Raw genomic sequence first — 20,841 nt, 5'->3', positions numbered from 1 at the left:
CTAAGAACATTCAACTCAACTTAGTTTGTTGGTTAAATTTAATTTCAGAAGTAGTTTTCTTGACTCAATTTTTTTCCCAAGCAATATTTAGCTTGAAAAGCATTACCTATATGCCATATCCACATAAACCACATAAGTCTGTGTGTGTGTGTGTGTGTGTGTATTATAAATGCTTTACAACAACAATATAACACATGAGACAAAATGTAATAAAAGCTTTTTACTTTAGTTCAGTTCAGCAAAATATTTACATAAAGTTACAACATTCACTCTAGTACAAAATAGAAAAGGGTCATTCATGCCAAACAGTAAGTAAATTATATATGAAACAAACTTGTTATTCAGATCAAACACCCCTACACAATGACAACATCTTTACCAATCATCTTCCGAATTTGATGAAGATCTAGTGATGAAGGTGTTCTCCTGAGAAAGCCAAACTATTAACAGCTAGACTCCCAATATATTCAACCGAAAGTACCAGAATCAAGAGGAAAGTGAAGAAACTCATTTGCCTGATGTTTGTAGTGCATACATGAGAAAAGTTTGGCCTGTCATTATTTATTGATACTCATGTCGTTCTAAACCCATACATGATGTTATTGTATTTCATATAAAAACTGTTCATCATCACCACATGTTAGGATCCAAAAAGACAAACAAAAGTATCAGTAACCCAGCAGTCTTCATGTGAGGAGCTGATGATAAATGGTTGGTCTCTTTATACACTAATAATCTTCCTCTGTTGAAATAATGTTAAGCCTGTAGCAATGACCTTATTTTTAAACAAACCCAGATGCAAATGTGTATTTTTCTACTTAGGAAGATTATTAGTAAATCATGGCTTTAAGTCAACTCGGTTCCACACACAAAGCTATAATACGACCTCAAAAGATTTGAGATGTAGTTAAGCTAGGATACAAGATGTAGTCACTTAAAACTGTCAGGTTTAGAACGACACAGAGAATAAATAATGACCTTTTGAATTATTCCTTTAAACGATAATAAATATATCCTGCCCATCTTTCCTTTACCTTTAAAGATTTATTCTTAACAAGCCTGTTTGTATGGGATTAAAGTCTGAATACACAGCCCCACCCAGCAGATAATGTCTGTTTCTGCCCATTCGACTCATAATAGTGAATGTACAGAGAAACATCAGCATGTGCTGGGTTTGAATCTACACCATCAGCTGAGATCTCTCATGCCCTTATTGAATTTAAATCATTACAGGTTCATTTAGTATCAATCCCAAATACCCATCAGCCATGTTTAAACAGTTCGGGCTTGAACGATCAGCACATTGTCTTTGGTGACAAAGTCAAGGACTTGTTTGTCTCCAGAACCTTCTGGAAAGTTAAGTATGAGGCCATTACGAAGAGCTTGTCTCCCTCGTGGTGATCTGACGACAGAAAAACTTTACCGTCCAGGGCTACTTCACCGACAACAGCAAATTTATCTGGATGGAAGGAGAAAGGAGTTTAATAATCAAACGGTGGATCCTGATTGGTCAACACAGCATTTTAACAGTAAGAGTGGGGAGCAACAACAAAGTTAAACACGGCTGAAACACCAGGCAGACGCCGACTGTAAGCGCTTGCAAGCGTTTTTTCAGCTAAACGCTTTGGTTGTTTCTGATTTGTTTATCAGTCGCTGAACGATGCACCAGTTGGTCGTGATATTTGCCCCGCCCTTCCTCCACTGTGATTGAACACCCGAGTGAAAAGTGGCATTGACGAGGTGAGCGTTTCACCCAAAGTTGAAAATTTCGTAACTTCGGGCGCTCAGCGTGAAAAAACGGCACGGGACGGTGCTCAGCGCAGACAAAACCTGCCATCTGCTGGCATTTTTTGAAAAGCGTGGCACTTCCATTGGAAACGATTGAAAACATTTTGGTGTACACGCCCCCTAAGAGCTATGATGTTATACAACTATTATATAAGCTACTTTATATATTAGGAGTGTAACAATACATTAATCAAGGCATCGATCGATATATCAAATTTCTAATGATACGATGCATCGATGACACTTATGAGGTAACGTTATTTTGATCCTCATTCCTTGACATGACGTCCATTTACACATTTCCGCCAAAGCGCGCATTTTCATTGATTTTGGTGTGCTAGTGTCAGCAAGTGAATGCAATGCAGCAACAAAGCGGTTGTAGCAGTGAAAACACAGCGAAAGTGGCAGAAGACGTTCGTCAGACATCGTGGGTTTGGAAATATTTAGTATTTGAAAAAACCTTTCCTAGCAGCAGCTGAAACACTAAAGACTTTGACTGTTGTCATCATAAGCTTGATTTTATGTGACATTTTTCCCTTATTATTTATTTTTCTTTATAACAAAGTATATTTTTTTCTTAGTTTGTTGTTGTAAATGTCCCAATTGGAACAGAGATTGTGCCTTTTTTAAAGAGTTTAATTCAATTAAATGTTATATACTTTGGTTGCATTCATGAGTTATTAACACTTTCCCCACCACTGACGAGTTATCTTTCAATTAAGAGAAAACATTCGCTTTCCTGATGAGTTTTTACTGTAATATGTAATTCCACTATTATCCACTGGATTTATACAATTTATAAACCCAATTTATAAAAACATGTTTTGATGATCGATCTTAACTCTAACCAAATTCCTTTACAAAAAGTTATGGTTAAAATGGGCTTTTTTGTTGTCTGTTGTGTCTTGTGACAAAGTCTCCTGGTTTAATTAAATAAAACAAAATTGCAGTAACATGTTTGGCTGGCTGGTGTAAAAAACTTTAAGGGCATTTTTCTCGATTTCTGTGTTTGCGTAGTTACTGCACTTAGCCTTTGTAGGGCAGAATCGATGAATAATCACAATTGCATCAAAGGAATTTGCAAGTTTGATGTATCTGCAAATATTGCATCGCTGGCGGAGATGATTGATACCTTATCATATTGCAATACGCAGAACTGTCTGAATTAGACACCTAGTATAAAATGCTATTACCTCAGGTCACGTGTCAAAAACTAGATTTTTGACCTTCTGTTCAGTCTTGGACTATATGAATTTGCTTCATATATAACATTTTTAAGTTGTGTCAGTAAACCCAAAAAGCAAAAGTTACCAAAGGAGTGTATATTATAACTACAAAGAGTGAATACTGGTGTGCACCTGTTCCATTGACGGGCATGCGATGATCTGCAGGTCTTCACCGCTGTACTCCTCTTGCAGTAATGCATGCAGTCGCTGAAACACCTGCTGGATGTTGTTCCTGAAACATGACGCAATAGATGAGATCGAGTCGAAATAATGATTACAAACTAACAGAAATTACACAAAAAGATTCGATTACTCACCCTGACCGGTTTAAACAGGATAAACTCTGTGTCTTTATTGGCCAGATATAAAGACATGCTTTGTAACGTGATGGGTAGCTTGTTCTTCAATATCCGATACGTAGCCATCACAATGTCATTAATTTTGGCTAAAAGAAAAAACAGCTATTAATAAGCGTAGAAATATTAAAACTACATGAGGTGGAAATGAATTTGCTGCTTCACAAAATAAAACCGAGCGAGCATATTATCTGAACACACGACTACTGTACATCTGAAGGAGTCAAAGTCTTTTCACAGCAGATCATTTTAATACAATTAAACAGCTCATTCCAGTTCATTATAACATTATTAATAGTTAATGAAAGATTTAGTTTAGGACTCACCGGGCTGAGCCCACGGCTGCTGGGAGAGATTGTATGTTGGTCCACCTTGAACGGCCATCGTCCTCAGAGCTTCCACCTTTAACCAGAGAGATATACTGTAGTAAAACCTTGAGCATGGATACAGCTTTTATCCAAAATATTAATATAATAATTAGGGCTGTCAAAATTAATGAGGTAAATTTATTTTAACAACAGTAATTTTATTAACGTGCGATTAATGCGCAATTTCTGTTTGACCCTAGGCCTAGCACGTTGTTGGAAAAATTGAGATGCAGTAGGCATCCTGCGGGCCGGTACGTGCGTTAGGCGCGACGCGAATGGCGTGAATTGAGCGTTGCCGTGGGAAACGCGCGAGTTGAAAAATCCAGAACTTCGGCCGCATTAACCAACTGGGACCTTGCTGTAATAGTGACGTGATTACAGGAAGTGAGCGGAGTCTCAGCAGAGTCGCAGAAGCCCCTCCAATGACGCGGATTTCCACGTGAATATCCTGAATAACTAGAATTTCACGCGCGAATGAAGCGAGTAAACTCAAATGTTCAAGCGTCAAACTATGCCGCCCGCCTCTACCGCGGCTGGTGTAAATGCAACATTAGACAGTAAATAGTCATCAAACGCTACATCTTTTACATACAATTGGGGAGATTTTTTAAATGGGTTAATGTTGTGTTTTATGTGATGTGGGTGTTTATGCAAGGAATAATTGACGACTGGCAATTGAATTATTCGAAAAATAATGCGACCTCGGGTGTGCATTATTTTTCAATAATTCAACGGCCAGGAGTCAATTATTCTGCTTATTCTATGGTTACAACACCTCAAGACATCTATCACATGGCATATTTAAAGGGATTCGTCCGGTTTTTGCACTTAAATCGCTATTGTGAGTAGGACTATTTCTTCTGCGTCACATCCAACATCTCTTTTGCTTGCACCAAAGCATCATTTTTAAGCTGGCAATAGAGACTTGAGTCAGTGATAGCATTCTAATGCCGTAATTAATGAAGTTATTAGAAAGAGAGCGACAGAGAGAGAGAGAAAGAAAGAGAGAGCGAGCGAGCGAGAAAGAGCGATCGCGTGAATGTGGCTACCTCTGTGCATCCTTAAACAGCGCTGTTATTGCCTCCGAAAATCGTCTGTCATGTTGTTTTTGTTAGTCTGTTATTACAGTTAACTATGTAAAGTGATATGGAACTGTAAGGAGGTCAAGAGAGCTGCCTGGAACTACGTTCGCCGTGCGTTTCCCAGAAAATAATTGCACACCTCAGAACGTTCATCAGCCATTTAGATTCAAGCATTCAACGGAGCCGTAGTATAAATTATTGTTATTGTCTTGAATTTTTTAGTTTGTGAATGTGAAGTACTTTGGGAAACATGAGTTGTATTAAATTGTGCTATATAAATAAATAATACAAAACAAACATCTAAAACGATCTTTATTTATACGTTTTCTGAGAGGTGTACCGTCCTAAATGCTAAACTAATACAAAAGATGTTTTCCATCCACATGCACGTCTGACATTTTGGTTTTAAAACATGCAGGAATTAGAAAATAAAGTGCAGGACTTGCTTGATTTTAAAATAATTATTAAGATAGATAAAGTTTGGGACCTGATTGATATTTAAAGAGTTATTAAGAGCGATAAGACTAGAAAACAATCTTTCTCGCAGTAACTGACACATCTGAAGCATGCACACAGATATGAAACCAAGATATGTGTGCGCACACAAACAGGATTACAGTTTTAAAATATATTTTTTCAGAGAAATTCCCACAGATATAATAATGTTACGTCTTAAGTGAATGTTTGGTTAACTGTTGAGAAAAATATCTGATGTGTAAGATTATATTAGATCCTTGCATTACAGTAGATCTTAAAGCTGTCTGTCTCAATGTTAATCAAACAATAAAAGAAAGAAAAAAGTTGAATATATACAAATATTGTTTTTGACTGTGTTTGTGCCAAATCTATTAGTCTTACAGTGATTTTAATGTATGAATGCAGCGGTTTTGTTTTTAACCTTAAAAAAAAATCTTTAACCGGATTTTTTATTATTATTTTTGCTGAAACTTTCACTAATAAACATACATTTGCAAAAGGCATCCATATTTGTTCATGCCCATGTTTATTAGAGTATTAAAAACTGTGTTAAAGATAAAAATGTGCGATTAAGTTGCGATTAATCATGAGTTAATTCATGACAATCATGCGATTATTCTAGATTAAATATTTGAATGGATTGACAGCCCTAATAATAATGCTAAAGAAAATATATTACACTTCAATTGTGATGAATCTCATAAATAATACGTAGCTTACACATTAACAAGCTTGTTTTAAATTATAGTGTGTGTATATGATACCTGACAGGGTTTACTTGTCACATACACACAGGTTTCACTATATTAGTGAGGTCATTATAGTGACTTCCATTGATTTTATATCAGACTAAGGATATTTCTATTCCCTAAACCTCTCAATGACATTAGATTTAAAGATGTCTGTCAAATAAAATACATATATCAAAACCATTTCAATTATTTAATTGTGAACATTAATGCAATCTCTGAATGTTTCTGATGTTTTTGATGTCAAATAGCTTTGAATCCTTGATACAGAGCTACCAAGCTGAGCAAACAGAAGCAAATCTATCCTCACCAGCTTTAAAGTAAACGTGTTTAACTCATAATGTGGTTTCACCTTGGTAAGAAACTCTTCCAGGTTGCCAACAAACATGTGCGTCTGCTGCTGGATGAACTGCTCGCAGCCGGACTTCAGGTGTCGATCTACATCCTTCTTTGAGTCGATGTAATGCTCTTTTATCTCTGGCGTTCCCTGAGGTGAGAGCATTAGCACATAATGAATCATTAACCGAGTAATGAATCATTTATTATGAATCAAGTGTGAGAATCTTTGAAGAGAAGATCAACTCAATCGAATAAATAAATAAAGCTCAAATGACCTCTAGTAAAAACTCAAGGATGGCGTTATGGCTGTTGAGCCGGAAGAAATTGGGCACAGTCCTGGGGTTGAAAATCTTAAAAGCAGCATCTGGGAATAAAGCAAAAGGAAAATGTTATTCTGCCATCTGGTGTTACATCAGTAATATTACACAAACAATCACCAAACAAAGGATTATATCAGTAGCTGTGTTTCCGTTAAAGATTTGCGCAAAACTTTAGCGTTATTTTATACATTTCGACAAAAAACTATTGCGAAATGACCCGATGTTATGCAAAAAAAATGTTACTCCAAAAATAAAAAGTTATACCAAAAAAACATGCATACAGATGACTTCAAAATACAGCAAGAGCGACTCGAAAGCATACAGAGGAGTCGACTCTGAATCACTCTCATGGTATTTTGATGTCATCGTGCATTTGTTGTTATTTGCGACGCCGCTCTTCTGTCTTGTTCTTCAATCAAACATACCGCACCATATTTAAAGAATCTGTTTCAATTGCAGTTTTGCAATATATTCCTTATGCAAAAAAACCCTCACCCAAGCATAAAAACTTTTTTGCGATATATGGAAGTTTGTCTGAAACTGGTGTTTTTCCATTGGGCGCATTTTCAATTTGTGCGATTTAAAGGGTAATGGAAACATATTAACGTTACAGTTCTGCTTCAGAGGCGATTTCCAATAAATATCTTTTTTATTTCCTTGATCATATTTGTATGCTTCAAAAATGATCACCCACACAGCAGTTAAACAGTAAAGTGTCGATCTCACGCATCTCGGGTCTTCTTTAAATCCAGAGAAATCTCTTTGATGGCAAAGTCTGCGTGGAAAGGCGCAATCTGTTCTCGCATGATAAGCAGATGTTTGATAAGAAAGAGCTGCCCGTCAATGTGAGTCTGTGGAGGAACACAAACGTCTGTTTAACATTTTTCAATAGATTATCTTCTCCTGAAGATGATACAGAGATTATACTGACATCTGTAGGCAATATCCTGATCTGACCTCACACTAAAACTTTTAGATTGTGTTTAAAACTGATTTTTTTATGAAATGTTTGGAAAATATCATAAAACATAGTTACATTGGACACAAGGTACCAGAAGAGAACACAATCTGTACTTATGCATATATGTTATAAATAAATGTAAATGAATGTTAATGCTAGGGTTTAAACCAAGGGTGTCAAACATACAGCCAACAAAGATGATTTATTAGCAAATATTAAATACATATTTTAAAAACCCTTTCAGGCAGGACAAGGCAGTCGCGTGTGTCGAGTTTAAATATGAGATAGTTTCACAGTTTCCGCGGGCATGGCTTCACGCGGCAGATGCCGAGAAAAGTGGCAGCCGCATGCCGGTTGTGCTGCGTACAGTGTATAAAACAGCCATGAATCAATTTCTGCCTTAAACCGCGTGGTGAAAGTAGTGGGTTCTAGTTTAGAATTGGTTCCTTTAAAATGTCATGGCTAGTCAGGACTTAGGGCCGATTCACACCGTGGCATATCTGTTGCGTGTCAGTTGCGTGGCGGCTGCGTCGGGTTTTCTGTGTCTGTACATACAAGAAGCGTGCCTGACGCGGCGCTGACGCGCTGCTGTTGCTATAGGTGACATATATTTTGCCTGGAAACGCTTCCAAGACGCTTGTGTGTGGCGTGAAAAATACGCGGCTCAAACCGCGCCTGAGACATGCGTGTCATGCAGGCGTTGTGCACGGTCAAACCTGCTAACATGGGAGCCTAAATAAAAACGGACACGCCACGCAGCTGAGACGCTCATGCCACGCAGCTGGTGTGAATCGGTCCTTACACACAGACGCCTAAAAATAAGAAGAGCAACTGCAGCAAAACTGGTGATGTTGATTCAGTGGTCAAAGAAATGTAAGGAAGCATGATTTAAAAGCATAATGCCTGTGTTTTTTATGACTTTAAACTGTACTAGGGTGTAATACTTTACAAACCTAGCATTTTCTTTGCTAAATGCAAATATATTTTAAAGAAAAGTTCATGATTTATGAATGATTTTGCATTATTTGGCAATACAGGGAGGATATATAAACAGATAACAGGGTATATTACAGAGGAAGGTATAAACATGAGGGATAATTATGTTAAGGTTCAATACAGGGGAAGTTAAATGAAGGCTTTTTAACCCAAGACAAGTGTGTTTTTACAGATGTAAAGGAGGACTTATAAAATGTAGTTTTCATAGAGCCATGTGTTTGTCTAGTTTGTCTAGTGTAGTTTGTTTAGGCATTTCAAATACTAACTAACAGCCTTTTTATTAACATTATACAGGGTTCCCACACTTCAGTTAACTTCAAATTCAAGAACCTTTCAAGGACTTTCCAGGTCCAATACCCTCAAATTCAAGGACTCAATGTGGGGACACATTTCAAGCAAGGTTACATCGTGTTACCTTTTAAGATACATTGTTACAATTTCCTTTTGAGGGAACTCGCGCTGCGTCACTGCAGTGACACTTTGGGGACACCTCCAGGGGTAAGTGCGTCCCAATGTGTAAATCAAATTCAACCAATGGTGAGGCTTAATGACAAAGACAGGGTGACGCGAGAGTCAGGAAGTATATCGCTATCTGAAATATTGCCAAAGACGGCGTTACAGGGACACAGGAAGTATGGCAAGAGAGACGCAGCGTCTCGTTCCCTTCTCAGGGACCAACAGTTACATACATAACCCGAGACGTTGTCATGTGTCAAACACAACTATGCAAAAAAGCATTTTGGTGTGAATCAACATTCGCTAACAGAAGATATAAACATTTAAAGGGAACAGTTTAGCACGTGTGCTTAAAAAGTCTAGAATTTGTATGATATTAATTATCCTACACTACACAGGGAACAATATGGATTTTTTTTTTCAGAAAACTTCTTGCATAAAATAGATTCCAGCACCTTTAATGACCACGAAAACGTTCTTAAGACAAAAAATAAGAAAGTTCTTAAGATAAATTATAAGAAGTTCGTAAGAATGTTCCTAAGTGCAATTCTCAAACATTTCTTAAGAAGTTCTCACATTTTGTCTTAAGAATATCTTAACTTTGAGTCTTAAGAATAAAATGACAAGCTTTGGAATGAATGATACCCTGCTAATGATGTAATAAACTTATTAATCTTTTGACTAACGTTACCTTGCGATCATTAACGCGCAGTGTTGGGTGTAACGCGTTACAAAGTAACGCGTTACTGTAATAATATTACTTTTTTCAGTAACTAGTAGTGTAACGCACTACTCGTCTGAAAATGGTAATATTATTACAGTTTTCCCGAGCTAGTTACTTGCGTTACATTCGCCAGTAGCACCTTCATCACACAAGGCACACAACACAGAGAACAAAAGGGAAGGGGAGGAGGGCGTGAATGGAACAGTGATTGGTCTAAGTTTGGCACGAGGTATCATTTACCATCACCGATTGGTCGACACCCGGCAGCCAGCAGCAGAGCGGCACACTCAAAGACAGATCGGGAAAATGGAAGCGTCAACAACGGCAAGCTTTTTTTCAGAGGAAGGTTCACAGCAACAGAAAGCTACTTTCGACGCGTGGAGATTCAGTCATTATTTTATTATGTTCAACGGAAGGAAAATAACTTGACGGTGAAGTGCACACTGTTTAATGTTTCTCCGAATGCTGTGCCCCACGTCCGGTAGCGGGTAAGGAAGCCAGCAGTAATTTTTATGTTGTATTAAAATGTGGTGTATTTACGGTGGGTTTTCTTGCCGTGGAGACCTTGATGAATGTAAGGTTATGCCACGGTCCTCCGGCGCTCATTTCATTGTTTGTTTGTATGTAAACAGGGGTTGCGTGCAGGTTGTTTATCCCATCAATTTTGTTTAACAATTTTACCGTAATTGACGAAGGCTGTGTCTTTAGCTTGAGTGATATTAATGATATTTATTGAATTGATTGTGTATTTATTACTTTGCGGTGTTAAATTGATTTATATGTTTGGGTGTTGGACGAATTTGCTGTGCATTGCTGTGTATAGTGGGTGGGTAAATAATGTGCACTAACATCATGGTATCCCCCTGCTAAGAATACAGAACTCTTGGAAGTCTTAATCAGGAAATAATTTATTGTGAACCGTCATTCTTTCATCAGCTGTCCATTTAAAGGTGTCCATCTAAAATGAATTGCAACCTGTTGTCATCCCTGTATTTTGAATGAGTAAATTGTTGTCAAATTTAATCTAATAAAATTGTAACTTTTTATTGATTTGGGAGTTTTGTGTTTGGATGTTTTCTTGGCCGTGGCTTGCCCAAATAAACATTCTTGTCCAGAAAAAAAAATGTAACTAGTAATATAACTAGTAATATAAATAGTTACTTGCTCCAGGGAGTAATAAAGTAAAGTAAGGCATTACTATTTTTGAGAGTAATATGTAATAAGTAATATATTACTTTTTTGAGTAACTAGCCCCAACACTGTTAACGCGATACAAACGAGTGATACATTAAGACTATAGATGATGTTATTCGGTGTTGTAACAGAGGCCAGCTAGTATTAAGGCGGTGCGGTGAGTAAATATCATTTCCTAACGTCGCAATCGGTCCATCATGCGGGTCGAGCGCCCTGGGCGTGCGTGCCTCACTCTCCGTGCTCACGGCTTCGTCTCCCGCGACCCGCGCTCACGCGTCAAGAGACGGACGCGGAGGGTGCAGCGAGCCCGGTTTCAGATCCCTCGACTCACATGACAAAGCGATTACCGGTTGGCCTCCCGCTTAGAGCGACTTTTAGCTGTTAAGTAATTTCACAATGAATGTAGGCTATTACTGAGGAAGTTAAATGTTTGCTAATATTATCACTAATACTTATTTGTGTTGCATGACATATTACTGAGTTAGCCATTAAACTTCATTATATGAGTGTGGAATTCCTCTTTAAAGTAGTCTATGTGAAGTAAATTGATTAAATTGCCATGTCAGACTACAAAATACAACATGTCACATTTAAAACAATCACATTAACTTATAAAACATCTTACATTTTAGATTTAAGACTACTGTAAGGTTGTCCTAACTTTAAGATGTTATTTGAATTCTTCTTAGGTTTTTTCTTAAGAACATACTTAAGGAAAAAAAGAAGAACTTTCTTAAGAAGCTTTTTTGAGAATACAAAATATTCTTAATTTTTTTCTTAAGCTTGAATTTAAGATAAAAATGGGAGTTAAGAAGATTTTTCTTCTTAAGAATGTTTTGTGAATCCGGCCCCTGGTATCTATGTATGTATATTTTCAAAAACGTCCAAGGGCCTTGAATTTTTCCCCCCAGATTTACAGACTTTTAAGGATTTCAAGGACCTGTGGGAACCCTGATTAAAGTGAAATGACTAAACTTCAACATAAGACCCTGATAAAAAAAAGGTCATTTACAAGAAATCATGTCAGATGCACATAGAGGGTTTTGCATCTCTTAATTTCATAATAATTCTTTCATTTGTTTATTTATATAGTTTTTATTCTTTGTGTGATGTGTATGTAATGTAAACCTGACTTTACCTTGTTTTTCTGGATGACATCAGAAGCTTTGATGAGGGATTGGATGCAGGCTGACAGAGCTTCTTGTGACAAACCCTGAAACACCGCCCTCTACAGGACACACATCAGAAAGACAAACTTCACCCTCATGTATTCATCTATCACACACTTCACCCTCATGTATTCATCTATCACTGGTTTCTCTTATTTATCAAACGACAAACGCAAAGTTCAGTACAATATCTTGGCCACTCACTTCCATTTAGTGAAATTGTTGACAAATTCAAATAAACAACAAGAACCAAGATTAATATAAAAGATGCTGAGTACTGAATATATGTGATAGTAGTTAAATATTAATCTAGTGTTAATGGGTAATTGTAGTTTACGGATCTTAGATAGATAATGCATAGCTGTTTGTCATTTATTAACAGTGATGATGGTGTTATACTCACATCTATACATCGGTAGAGTTTGGACAGACACACTAGAGTTCTTCTAACAGTTGGATACCACATCCCATGCAGGTCTGCTGGTGAAACTGTGCTCTGTAATCGAGGATCTACACACAACAAACACACAAATAAACCTCTACACAATTAAACTCTTTACAGCAGAGGTCTTCAACTACTCCTCTTTGATGGCCAGATTTTAAAAATGTAAATATGATGCGGGCCAAACCTTTACCCCTATTTTACCTTGAATATATTTTTTACTTTTACCTGTAATATTATTATACGTTATAACTGATGAAGTTTTTATTAAAAAACATGCATTTAAAAAAAAAAGATGCACATTTCTTGTATCCAGTATTTTGCCTTTAACTCATTCCCCGCCAGCCATTTTTTGAAAAGTTGCCCGTCAGCATTTTTTGTGATTTTCATAAAAAAGGTTAATCCATCTTTATTTATTCTCTGCTTATATACATTTTTAATAAGGGTATTTTTCAGATTCAGAGATCAGATTTCAGAACGATTATCAAACATACATAGAGTTTAAAATTAGTAAATAACGTTTTGGCTTCAGTTTTTTTTTTTCATAAATTGGGTAAGTGTGGTATTGCAGATTAACGTAAAATTTCTTCAGAAACTCGTTTTTTATGCAAATGTTTTCTTTTGATTGACAAGATAACTCATCAATGGCGGGAAAATAATTAATTACTGAAAACTCATATTTTAGAAACAATTGCAGTTAAACATTGCAAGAGTCAAATGTTAATAGTTCAACTATGAACATTGCACAAAAAAGTTCAAGTGTAAAAAATCTACACGTGTATTTTGTTTAGCATAGCTCCTAAAGTTCTTTTGTTATGACTGTTTTTATACATTTTTATATTTCAAGTATTCACAACATATTATATCCAATCTTCTCCGAATGACTATGCTTGCATTTCATGTTCTCTTTTCTAATATTTTAAAGACATATAGGCTAAACGTCATTCCATTATACACTACATTCGAACACTTTTGGAGTTTGCCCACTTGTGGCAGTTCTAATGAAATTGTAGTTTAATCGTAAATCCGCGTCTACATAGGAGAGAAGCTCATTCCAGTGCAAGAGCCTTTAAAGGCGGAGTCCACGATGTTTGAAAGCCAATGTTGATATTTGAAATCACCCAAACAAACACGCCCCTACCCCAATAGAATCTGGACCTTCTGTTGATAGACCCGCCCAACACATACGCAACCCGGCATTTGATTTGATTTGAATGGCTATAAGTGTGTTTTGGTAGTCGGCCCGTCTCCTTTTCCAACGAATTTTTCAAACATCGTGGACTCCGCCTTTAATCGACGAATATATTGATACTAAATAATTTACTTATCAGTAATCAATCATATTTAAAGGATTCAAATGTTACTGATATACAAAAAATGATTAATAATTTTCACCTTGCACACAGTGTTTTGATTGAAACACACTGAAAAACATCACTTCCTGTCAGTGTGTCACATGCGCTGTTGTAGTCGCACAAGTTTATTTTTTTTAAAACATTAAAAAGTTCAAATTGGATCCGATAATTACGTAACCGCAGATGGTTGGCACACCGCGCAGCCCCTTTCTGACTCTCCTTCTGGTTTATCGGCTGCCATGCTGATTATAAATCAGACAAGGATGACCGGTGGGCCAGATAAAGATAATTGTAGGGCCGCCAGTTGACCAGCCCTGCTCTATAGTGTCTCATACACACATTTATATATACACACCAGAGCTGAGCAGCTTTTTATTATCCGAGTCCTCCAGCTGAACATCAGAAAAAGAGCTGTTGGATATTAACTTCATCTGTTCCTCTTTAAGGCTCTGAGCGATTTTCTACAACAAAACAAACATCTGCGGTCATCACCTTCAGCGTACAAACTCAACAATCATGTATTACATAAAAAAAGTTTTCACACAATCGTCTGAACCTCTATTATTAAAGGCACAATGTATACGATCACAGATCATAAGAGTCCTGTTTAAACGTATATGTAGTTTCAAGTTTAAATTCTCTAATCAGTGCGTAATTGATTTTTCTCCTTAAACATTCAGTCAAATGAACATCTCTGACTCTGCCTACCTCCATCATCTCCAGTTTGTCAGGGTAAGCCAGATCTCCCGGTGCAGGGTTGTATCCGGTGATGTCTGTCTGTATGTAGATGTGCGTCCTGTAGACCAGACGCTCCTGAACGTCCTCCAGCATCTGTTTCAATACTGCATCAAACGCTGCGAGTTGGACCACTGAAACACACCAACCAATCACAAGCCATGATTAATATCTCTGATGCAGATGAAAGTGAATGAGTAAATATTAAAATGTCACATAGATTTGAATCACTACAGTAAAGAGTCAAGGCCCAAAAGTCGTACCACAGCTCCCTACTAAAAATAGCACAGTACAGATCTTCCTTAACCATCTTGAATGTGTGTTTATTTTCATTAAAAGGCTAAATGATTTTTGTATAAAAAAGAAGTTTAATACTATTGCTCTGAACATGGTCCTCCAGCATCTCGTTCTTCAGGATACTGCAGAGTTCAGACAACGTCTCCAGATGAACCACGTGGATGATCAGAGGTCTCAAAACATCATACAGGGACAAACCGAGTTTCTCCAGAAGCTCACTGGAACAAATTAATCTCATTAATTCACAACGTAACATTTATAAACGTTTATTATAACAACACAAATATGTGAAAAAGATTGAATTTGAATAGTACTCACTCCAGTTTGGATGTGGGTTTGGAGAAGAACTCGTTGTAAAGCTGATGCTCATCTTGACACACATGAACCATGAAGGCACATCCACTGCGAACCTGTTAGAAGTTTACTGGTTAGCTAAACGTGTCAACTGACTTACAGATGAGTAATACATTCAGACTGATTCAAACAGGATTTAATAAAATGAACTAGTTCGTGAGAGGTACATGTTCATGAATCTGGTCTTGCAGTGTGTTTATTACAATATGAAAAGCCACAGAAACATGAATTGCTGACAACAGAAATTCAGCGCACATCGCAGCTATAAACTCCTTTCTGGTGAAGAACACGTAGGGGAGAGCGGGACACAACCTAACGCTTTTTAGCTTTGGCTCTATCATTCCAAAAAATATTTAAGTTCAATCAACACACACATCTCTGCTACAAATGAACACTTAAATCTGCCTATAATAGAAAGATATCAACACATTCATCCATTCATGATCCTTTATCTAAACATCCTTGTGTTATGCAGCAATGCATATTAATAGATTTTTCATGAAAATCATAATTTAGTTAATTCTCCTGATATTGTATTAGCAGTTATCATTTTGATGAATAGTATTTTCATTGTTTTCATTTCATTATCATTGTATACCCGATGCTTCATTGTAACACTGTGTGACAACTAACCCCGCTGTGTAAAAATGTTTTTCAATCCCAGCTATCAGTTACTAGGAGTTTCAAAATGCTGTTATGTCTTAGGTAACAAGACAGTGATTAAAATAATATAAGGTTGGATTTGGTGACTTACACACACACAACTCAGAAATTAAAAAAGCTAAGATGGAGAAGTTTACTTTTGTGCCTCCAAAACACTCTTTGTTCAATATGTTAACCAAAACACATCAAAACTTTTTCACAGGAGATCTTCTGCAGGAAGAGAAAAAGACCAAAAGCACAGATTGCTTGGCCCTGTATAAATATATAAAGTAGACGTGTTACAATTAACCCTGTGTTAGTCTGTGCCCCGCTCACCTCTACACCCTTATTGCATTGTAAGTCACTTTGGATTAAAGCAAATGCATAAATGTAAATGTATTCTTGCTCTTGGCATCATATGAGCTCCAGTAACGTGTCACTTCTCTTGACTGTAACCTAAAGCAGAACCAAACCAAATGAAGCCACCACAGCGAGACTTTTAACCCTGGGGCTTAGCGACGGTCTACCTGTCCGGTGGCAAAGATAGCCAAGAGCGATGTGCTGCTCACCAATGCGCAGTGGTCTTTGTTGTTCTGAGTGGTCAGGTCTGTGATGGTGGAGTTTATACTGGGACCGAGCAGAACTTCTCGCTGGTCCAGATAACACTGATGAATCTCATCCAACAGCTGCTGGTACCTAAAACAGATCAGACAGTCACGCGTCTAATAATATTATCAATGAAAGAAAGCAGTGTGATGATGTGAAGAAGATTCTCCATAACTCACTCAGGAATTCTTCCAGAACGCTGCTCCACCTGCTCGATTAATCTCTGAAAGAAAAGATTTAGAAACAAATGAATCAGAATTCAAATCTATAGACTGATATTGAGGGAAAAAAATCATCAAATCATGAGCGAGGAGTAAATAATGAAAGATTTGGGTGTGTGTGAACTTTATGTTATCACGTACTTTAACTTTAGGTGCTGCGGCTCTGAACTTCACGTAGTAGAGCGTGAAGGCGTTGTCTACGTTTGGAGCACCCATCGGATCCTGCTTTGGGTGATATTTAATACATAAACAAAACACACTATACAAACCATGCAATGTAATAATCATTTATGTGAAACAAACCCTTTTTGTCAGCTGACTGGTGAGATTTTGTAGGGTGTTGACCGTGTGGATCTTTATTAGGTGCATAGCTTTAGACAGGCACTGCTTAAATTTAGTCAGGTAAACCGGATAGTCTTTAAAACTGGGCTGAAAATGACAATGGGAATTGTGAGGATATCTGATGAGCTTTAAATTGACCGGAAGAAAAATATATGCATATGTGTGTGTGTTTTAGGAGGGCAGAGATTGAAATTATGTGAAACATTTAACTTACATGTGATGAAACATATTCAACACATTCATCTAACTTGGAAAGCATTGGAATGAATCCCTCGCTGTTCACAGATAAGGTCGTGGAGTTCAGTTTCTGCAATGAGAAAAAAAAACATTAAGATCTGACCATTAAACGAAGACATCACACCGGGCAAAAAATGAAGCAAAACTTTACCGTATTTATATTTTCCAGTTCATTAAAATATGAAAGTTTCTCTTGGATGCTCTTAGCCAACTCCACCAGCTCTGACTGTAAACATCAAAAACACCGAGATAAGAGAAACAGATGAGAATGAGAGAGAGACAGACTTTAATTGGATTTAATAATGTTATTAAGAGATCAAAAACTATAAATATAAAGAAAATGTTGACAAACATCTGCTTCATCATCTGCATCATGATACAATGTGCTGCAATTTTATGCATGACATGTCATTAGATTTTTTTTAAACCAAAGACCAATGAAGCTCCTTGATATCTTGTAGTGATAAATAAGCTTCATTTGGTACATATGATGTGAAACATGTGATGAGATGTGTTATATACTCTACCTGCTCCTTCAGCAGCTGTTCACAAGCCTCATGTAGGGTTCCTGTTTTAGTGGACACAAAGAGATACTGCTTCTGAAGAGAGTCCAGATGTTCAAGAGCAACGTTCACATCCGTCAAAATAGCATCACACTGCTGCTGGTAGCTATTCAACACATCTCGAGTCTTCCTGTCAGACAAAACACGATTCAAACTATCAGATTTACAACTGCTTGATCATTATAGGACTTTAGACAACTCTGATATAGTGCAGAGGTCATGAGGACCACATTTGTGATGCTTTTACAGTGCGTGTTTCACATATAATAAATAACAGTATAGTGCAGAGCAAACATCAATATATTATATTGTCATCTGGGTATTCTGTGCATAGATGAAACCTGTCAATCATCACAGACACACACCTGTACTTAGCAGCTTCATCTTGATCCATCTGAGCCTGAAGCTTCGAAAACCAGGAGAAAAACTGCCAGAGAGATCATTTAGTTATAAGTCACATGTCAATGTCATTTATCACATACAACTGAACACAACTATGTGTGCTGTGGCACCTGTTGAGCCGTCTCTATCCTCTCATTCTCCAGGTCCAGCATCTGAAACCCATGCAGAAGAATCTCCTCTGTGGATGCTGGAAGAGTCGCAGTAAAAGCTGAGCGCAAGGAGCGAGACGTCAGACTGCAGATGTCCTCGATGGGCAGCTGGGAAAAATATTTACACCATTAATATCATAAATCTTAAGTCATAAGACGAAAGAAAGGAGGTTTGTTGCAATGGATTGATGGTTTAACAGAGTTTTCCAAACAGGATTTGTGAGGTTGTGAATGAAAGTGGCCCCCATTTATATCCAGACACTTTAGCACATTTAAAATACATAAAGGTCAATGCATTAGATATAAAATATCAAAACAAATTATTATTCATTTTAATCAGAGAAAGCACACGGATTTTTAATCAATATGAATACTCTTTTAACCCCTTAACTGGCCAGCCCTTTTTGAATGGGGTGGTGAAAAAGGTAAAGTTATAAATAACTCTTTGGTCTAGAAGCCTAATCTTGGTCTTGTTTTAAAGAAAACAATTTGAATACATGGAAGTGTCTGGAGGTGAAAATATTATTATTATTTTTTTTATAGCAGTTTACATTTATTGTAATAAATACAAATAATGCAATAAAGTATATATTGTATACATAAAATTATCACAAAAAAATGAGGTTTGTTTTACACTTTTAGGGGTTTACCAACAACAACCACTAGGTGTCAACGTTTTGCTGCATACTCTTGTCACAAATTAATAAATTACTGTCACTGCATTATTATTATTACTGCTAAAATGTTTTGAAATATGAAAACTAAATTTTTAGACCTTTCCAACGATATATAGTTTTTTTTTGTAATAGATAAAAATTTACCTGTAAAATATTGAAGTAAACTCAGGTGTCCCGCTCACAGGACAGCGCCAGTTAAATCAAATAAAAATGTCTTTCAGATTATATTGAAATGTGTCTATTAACACGTTATTGTAATGATATACTGTACAAAATATACTATCCAGTTATTCTGGTCAAACACAGTCAGGTAAAATTTTGTGCAATTAAGCTGATATTCACAAATTTTAACTGTGAAAAGCATTATAAAACACATGTTTTATTAAATGTAATATGAATAACACAAATAGGAACAGACGTATTTCACATGTAAATGTAAGTTCATAATATTTACAATTTACTTAAAGTAACGTTAAGTTACCATTACTTAAAATCTCACAAAAGGTTTCACGAAGACATGCTGTATCTAACAGATATAACATCTGTAAAGAGTCTAAAAGTTATAAAAGTTCGTATTTCCTTTTTAAAGATTTTGTTAACAGAAAGTTGTGGTTGTTCTGTCAAACTTGCTCATTTACATACAGCTGATGTCATACGTGGCAATGCAATACATTCACACACTGTGAGATATGATGGATCATATGACGTTATTAATGTACGCAGATGAAGCTTGAAGCGATTTATTGTGCATTTCATTATAAAGTAAACCATCATTATACATTTACAAGTGTGTTTATATAGATGACGTGAGTGTAAATCTGCTGTTAGCTCGGAGGCTACAGCTCTCTTCACTCACCTCAGGCGGAACCGGAGACTCTTCTGCGGCTGCGCGGATCTCGAGGATCGAGTCGGTCTGTTTGTCGGTTAACGGCGCCATGGGCTCGGTCCGGAGGTCCCAGTGAGACAGTTTCTCCCGGGTTTCCCTGTCAGTGAACTCTGAGAGACACTGATCTGTGGACGACGCCATCATGGCCAACAACATTCGACGTCATCAAAACGGACGCTGCTTCCGGGTTGGGCGGAGTCGAGACGAAGACAACCAATGACGTTACGCTGTATCACTAATGACGCAGATGGGAAGTACAGTGTTCACAAAAATGTAAACTTTTTTGATTATTTATTTGAAATCTTATATTTAAAGTATACATTCTTCGTCTAGATTATAGATCATTCATCAGCAGATGCCTTTATGGGGTACACTGATGTTTTTTTAAAAGCAATTTCTCATGTATGTTCGACTATTTTGATATATTTTTAGACTTGTAAATAAAATTGTACGTAGATTTTTTTAATATAAGTTTATATAAGATCCTGAGACATTTCATGGACCATAGATATAAAGGCTAGATGGCTCGTCCGCGCTGCTGGCCAATTGAGTGCAACGTCCGCATTTTGGCGGCCATCTTAGGACAGGGCGCTCGCTCACTCGTAGCATTGAGTTTTAATGATGCAGGTACTTTTAAATGACCATAACTTGCTTAATTTTTTACCGATTTTCAAACGGTTTGGTTTGTTATAAACGTCAAAGATGTACCTATGACACTGCATACCTAT

General features: G+C 36.9%; 1 protein-coding gene across 2 annotated transcripts; it reads right to left on the bottom strand.

Moving 5' to 3' along the window:
* Window positions 1-205: 205 nt before the first annotated feature.
* On the bottom strand, window positions 206-20,294 carry cog3 (component of oligomeric golgi complex 3). 2 transcript variants are annotated; one of them, XM_073854739.1, is made up of 23 exons: window positions 20,084-20,294; window positions 18,512-18,658; window positions 18,365-18,426; window positions 17,964-18,129; window positions 17,588-17,662; window positions 17,414-17,506; window positions 17,161-17,286; window positions 16,999-17,082; window positions 16,816-16,859; window positions 16,600-16,726; window positions 15,353-15,444; window positions 15,113-15,252; window positions 14,711-14,871; window positions 14,358-14,463; window positions 12,609-12,715; window positions 12,175-12,264; window positions 7,438-7,556; window positions 6,661-6,751; window positions 6,399-6,533; window positions 3,697-3,772; window positions 3,337-3,459; window positions 3,147-3,250; window positions 206-1,459 (listed from the first exon to the last, which is right to left on the bottom strand). In XM_073854739.1, exons 1-23 carry the CDS (start codon window positions 20,267-20,269, stop codon window positions 1,433-1,435), a joined length of 2,481 nt encoding a protein of 826 aa, XP_073710840.1. In that variant the 5' UTR covers window positions 20,270-20,294; the 3' UTR covers window positions 206-1,432. The 2 variants fall into 2 exon arrangements, with proteins under 2 accessions (XP_073710840.1, XP_073710841.1); XM_073854740.1 differs by having other exon boundaries at window positions 16,999-17,079.
* Between the last annotated feature and the right edge of the window lie 547 nt (window positions 20,295-20,841).

This window comes from Misgurnus anguillicaudatus, chromosome 17 (genome assembly GCF_027580225.2).
Source record: "Misgurnus anguillicaudatus chromosome 17, ASM2758022v2, whole genome shotgun sequence".
Lineage (NCBI taxonomy): Eukaryota > Metazoa > Chordata > Actinopteri > Cypriniformes > Cobitidae > Misgurnus > Misgurnus anguillicaudatus.
This window is presented reverse-complemented; position numbering and strand designations above follow the sequence as displayed.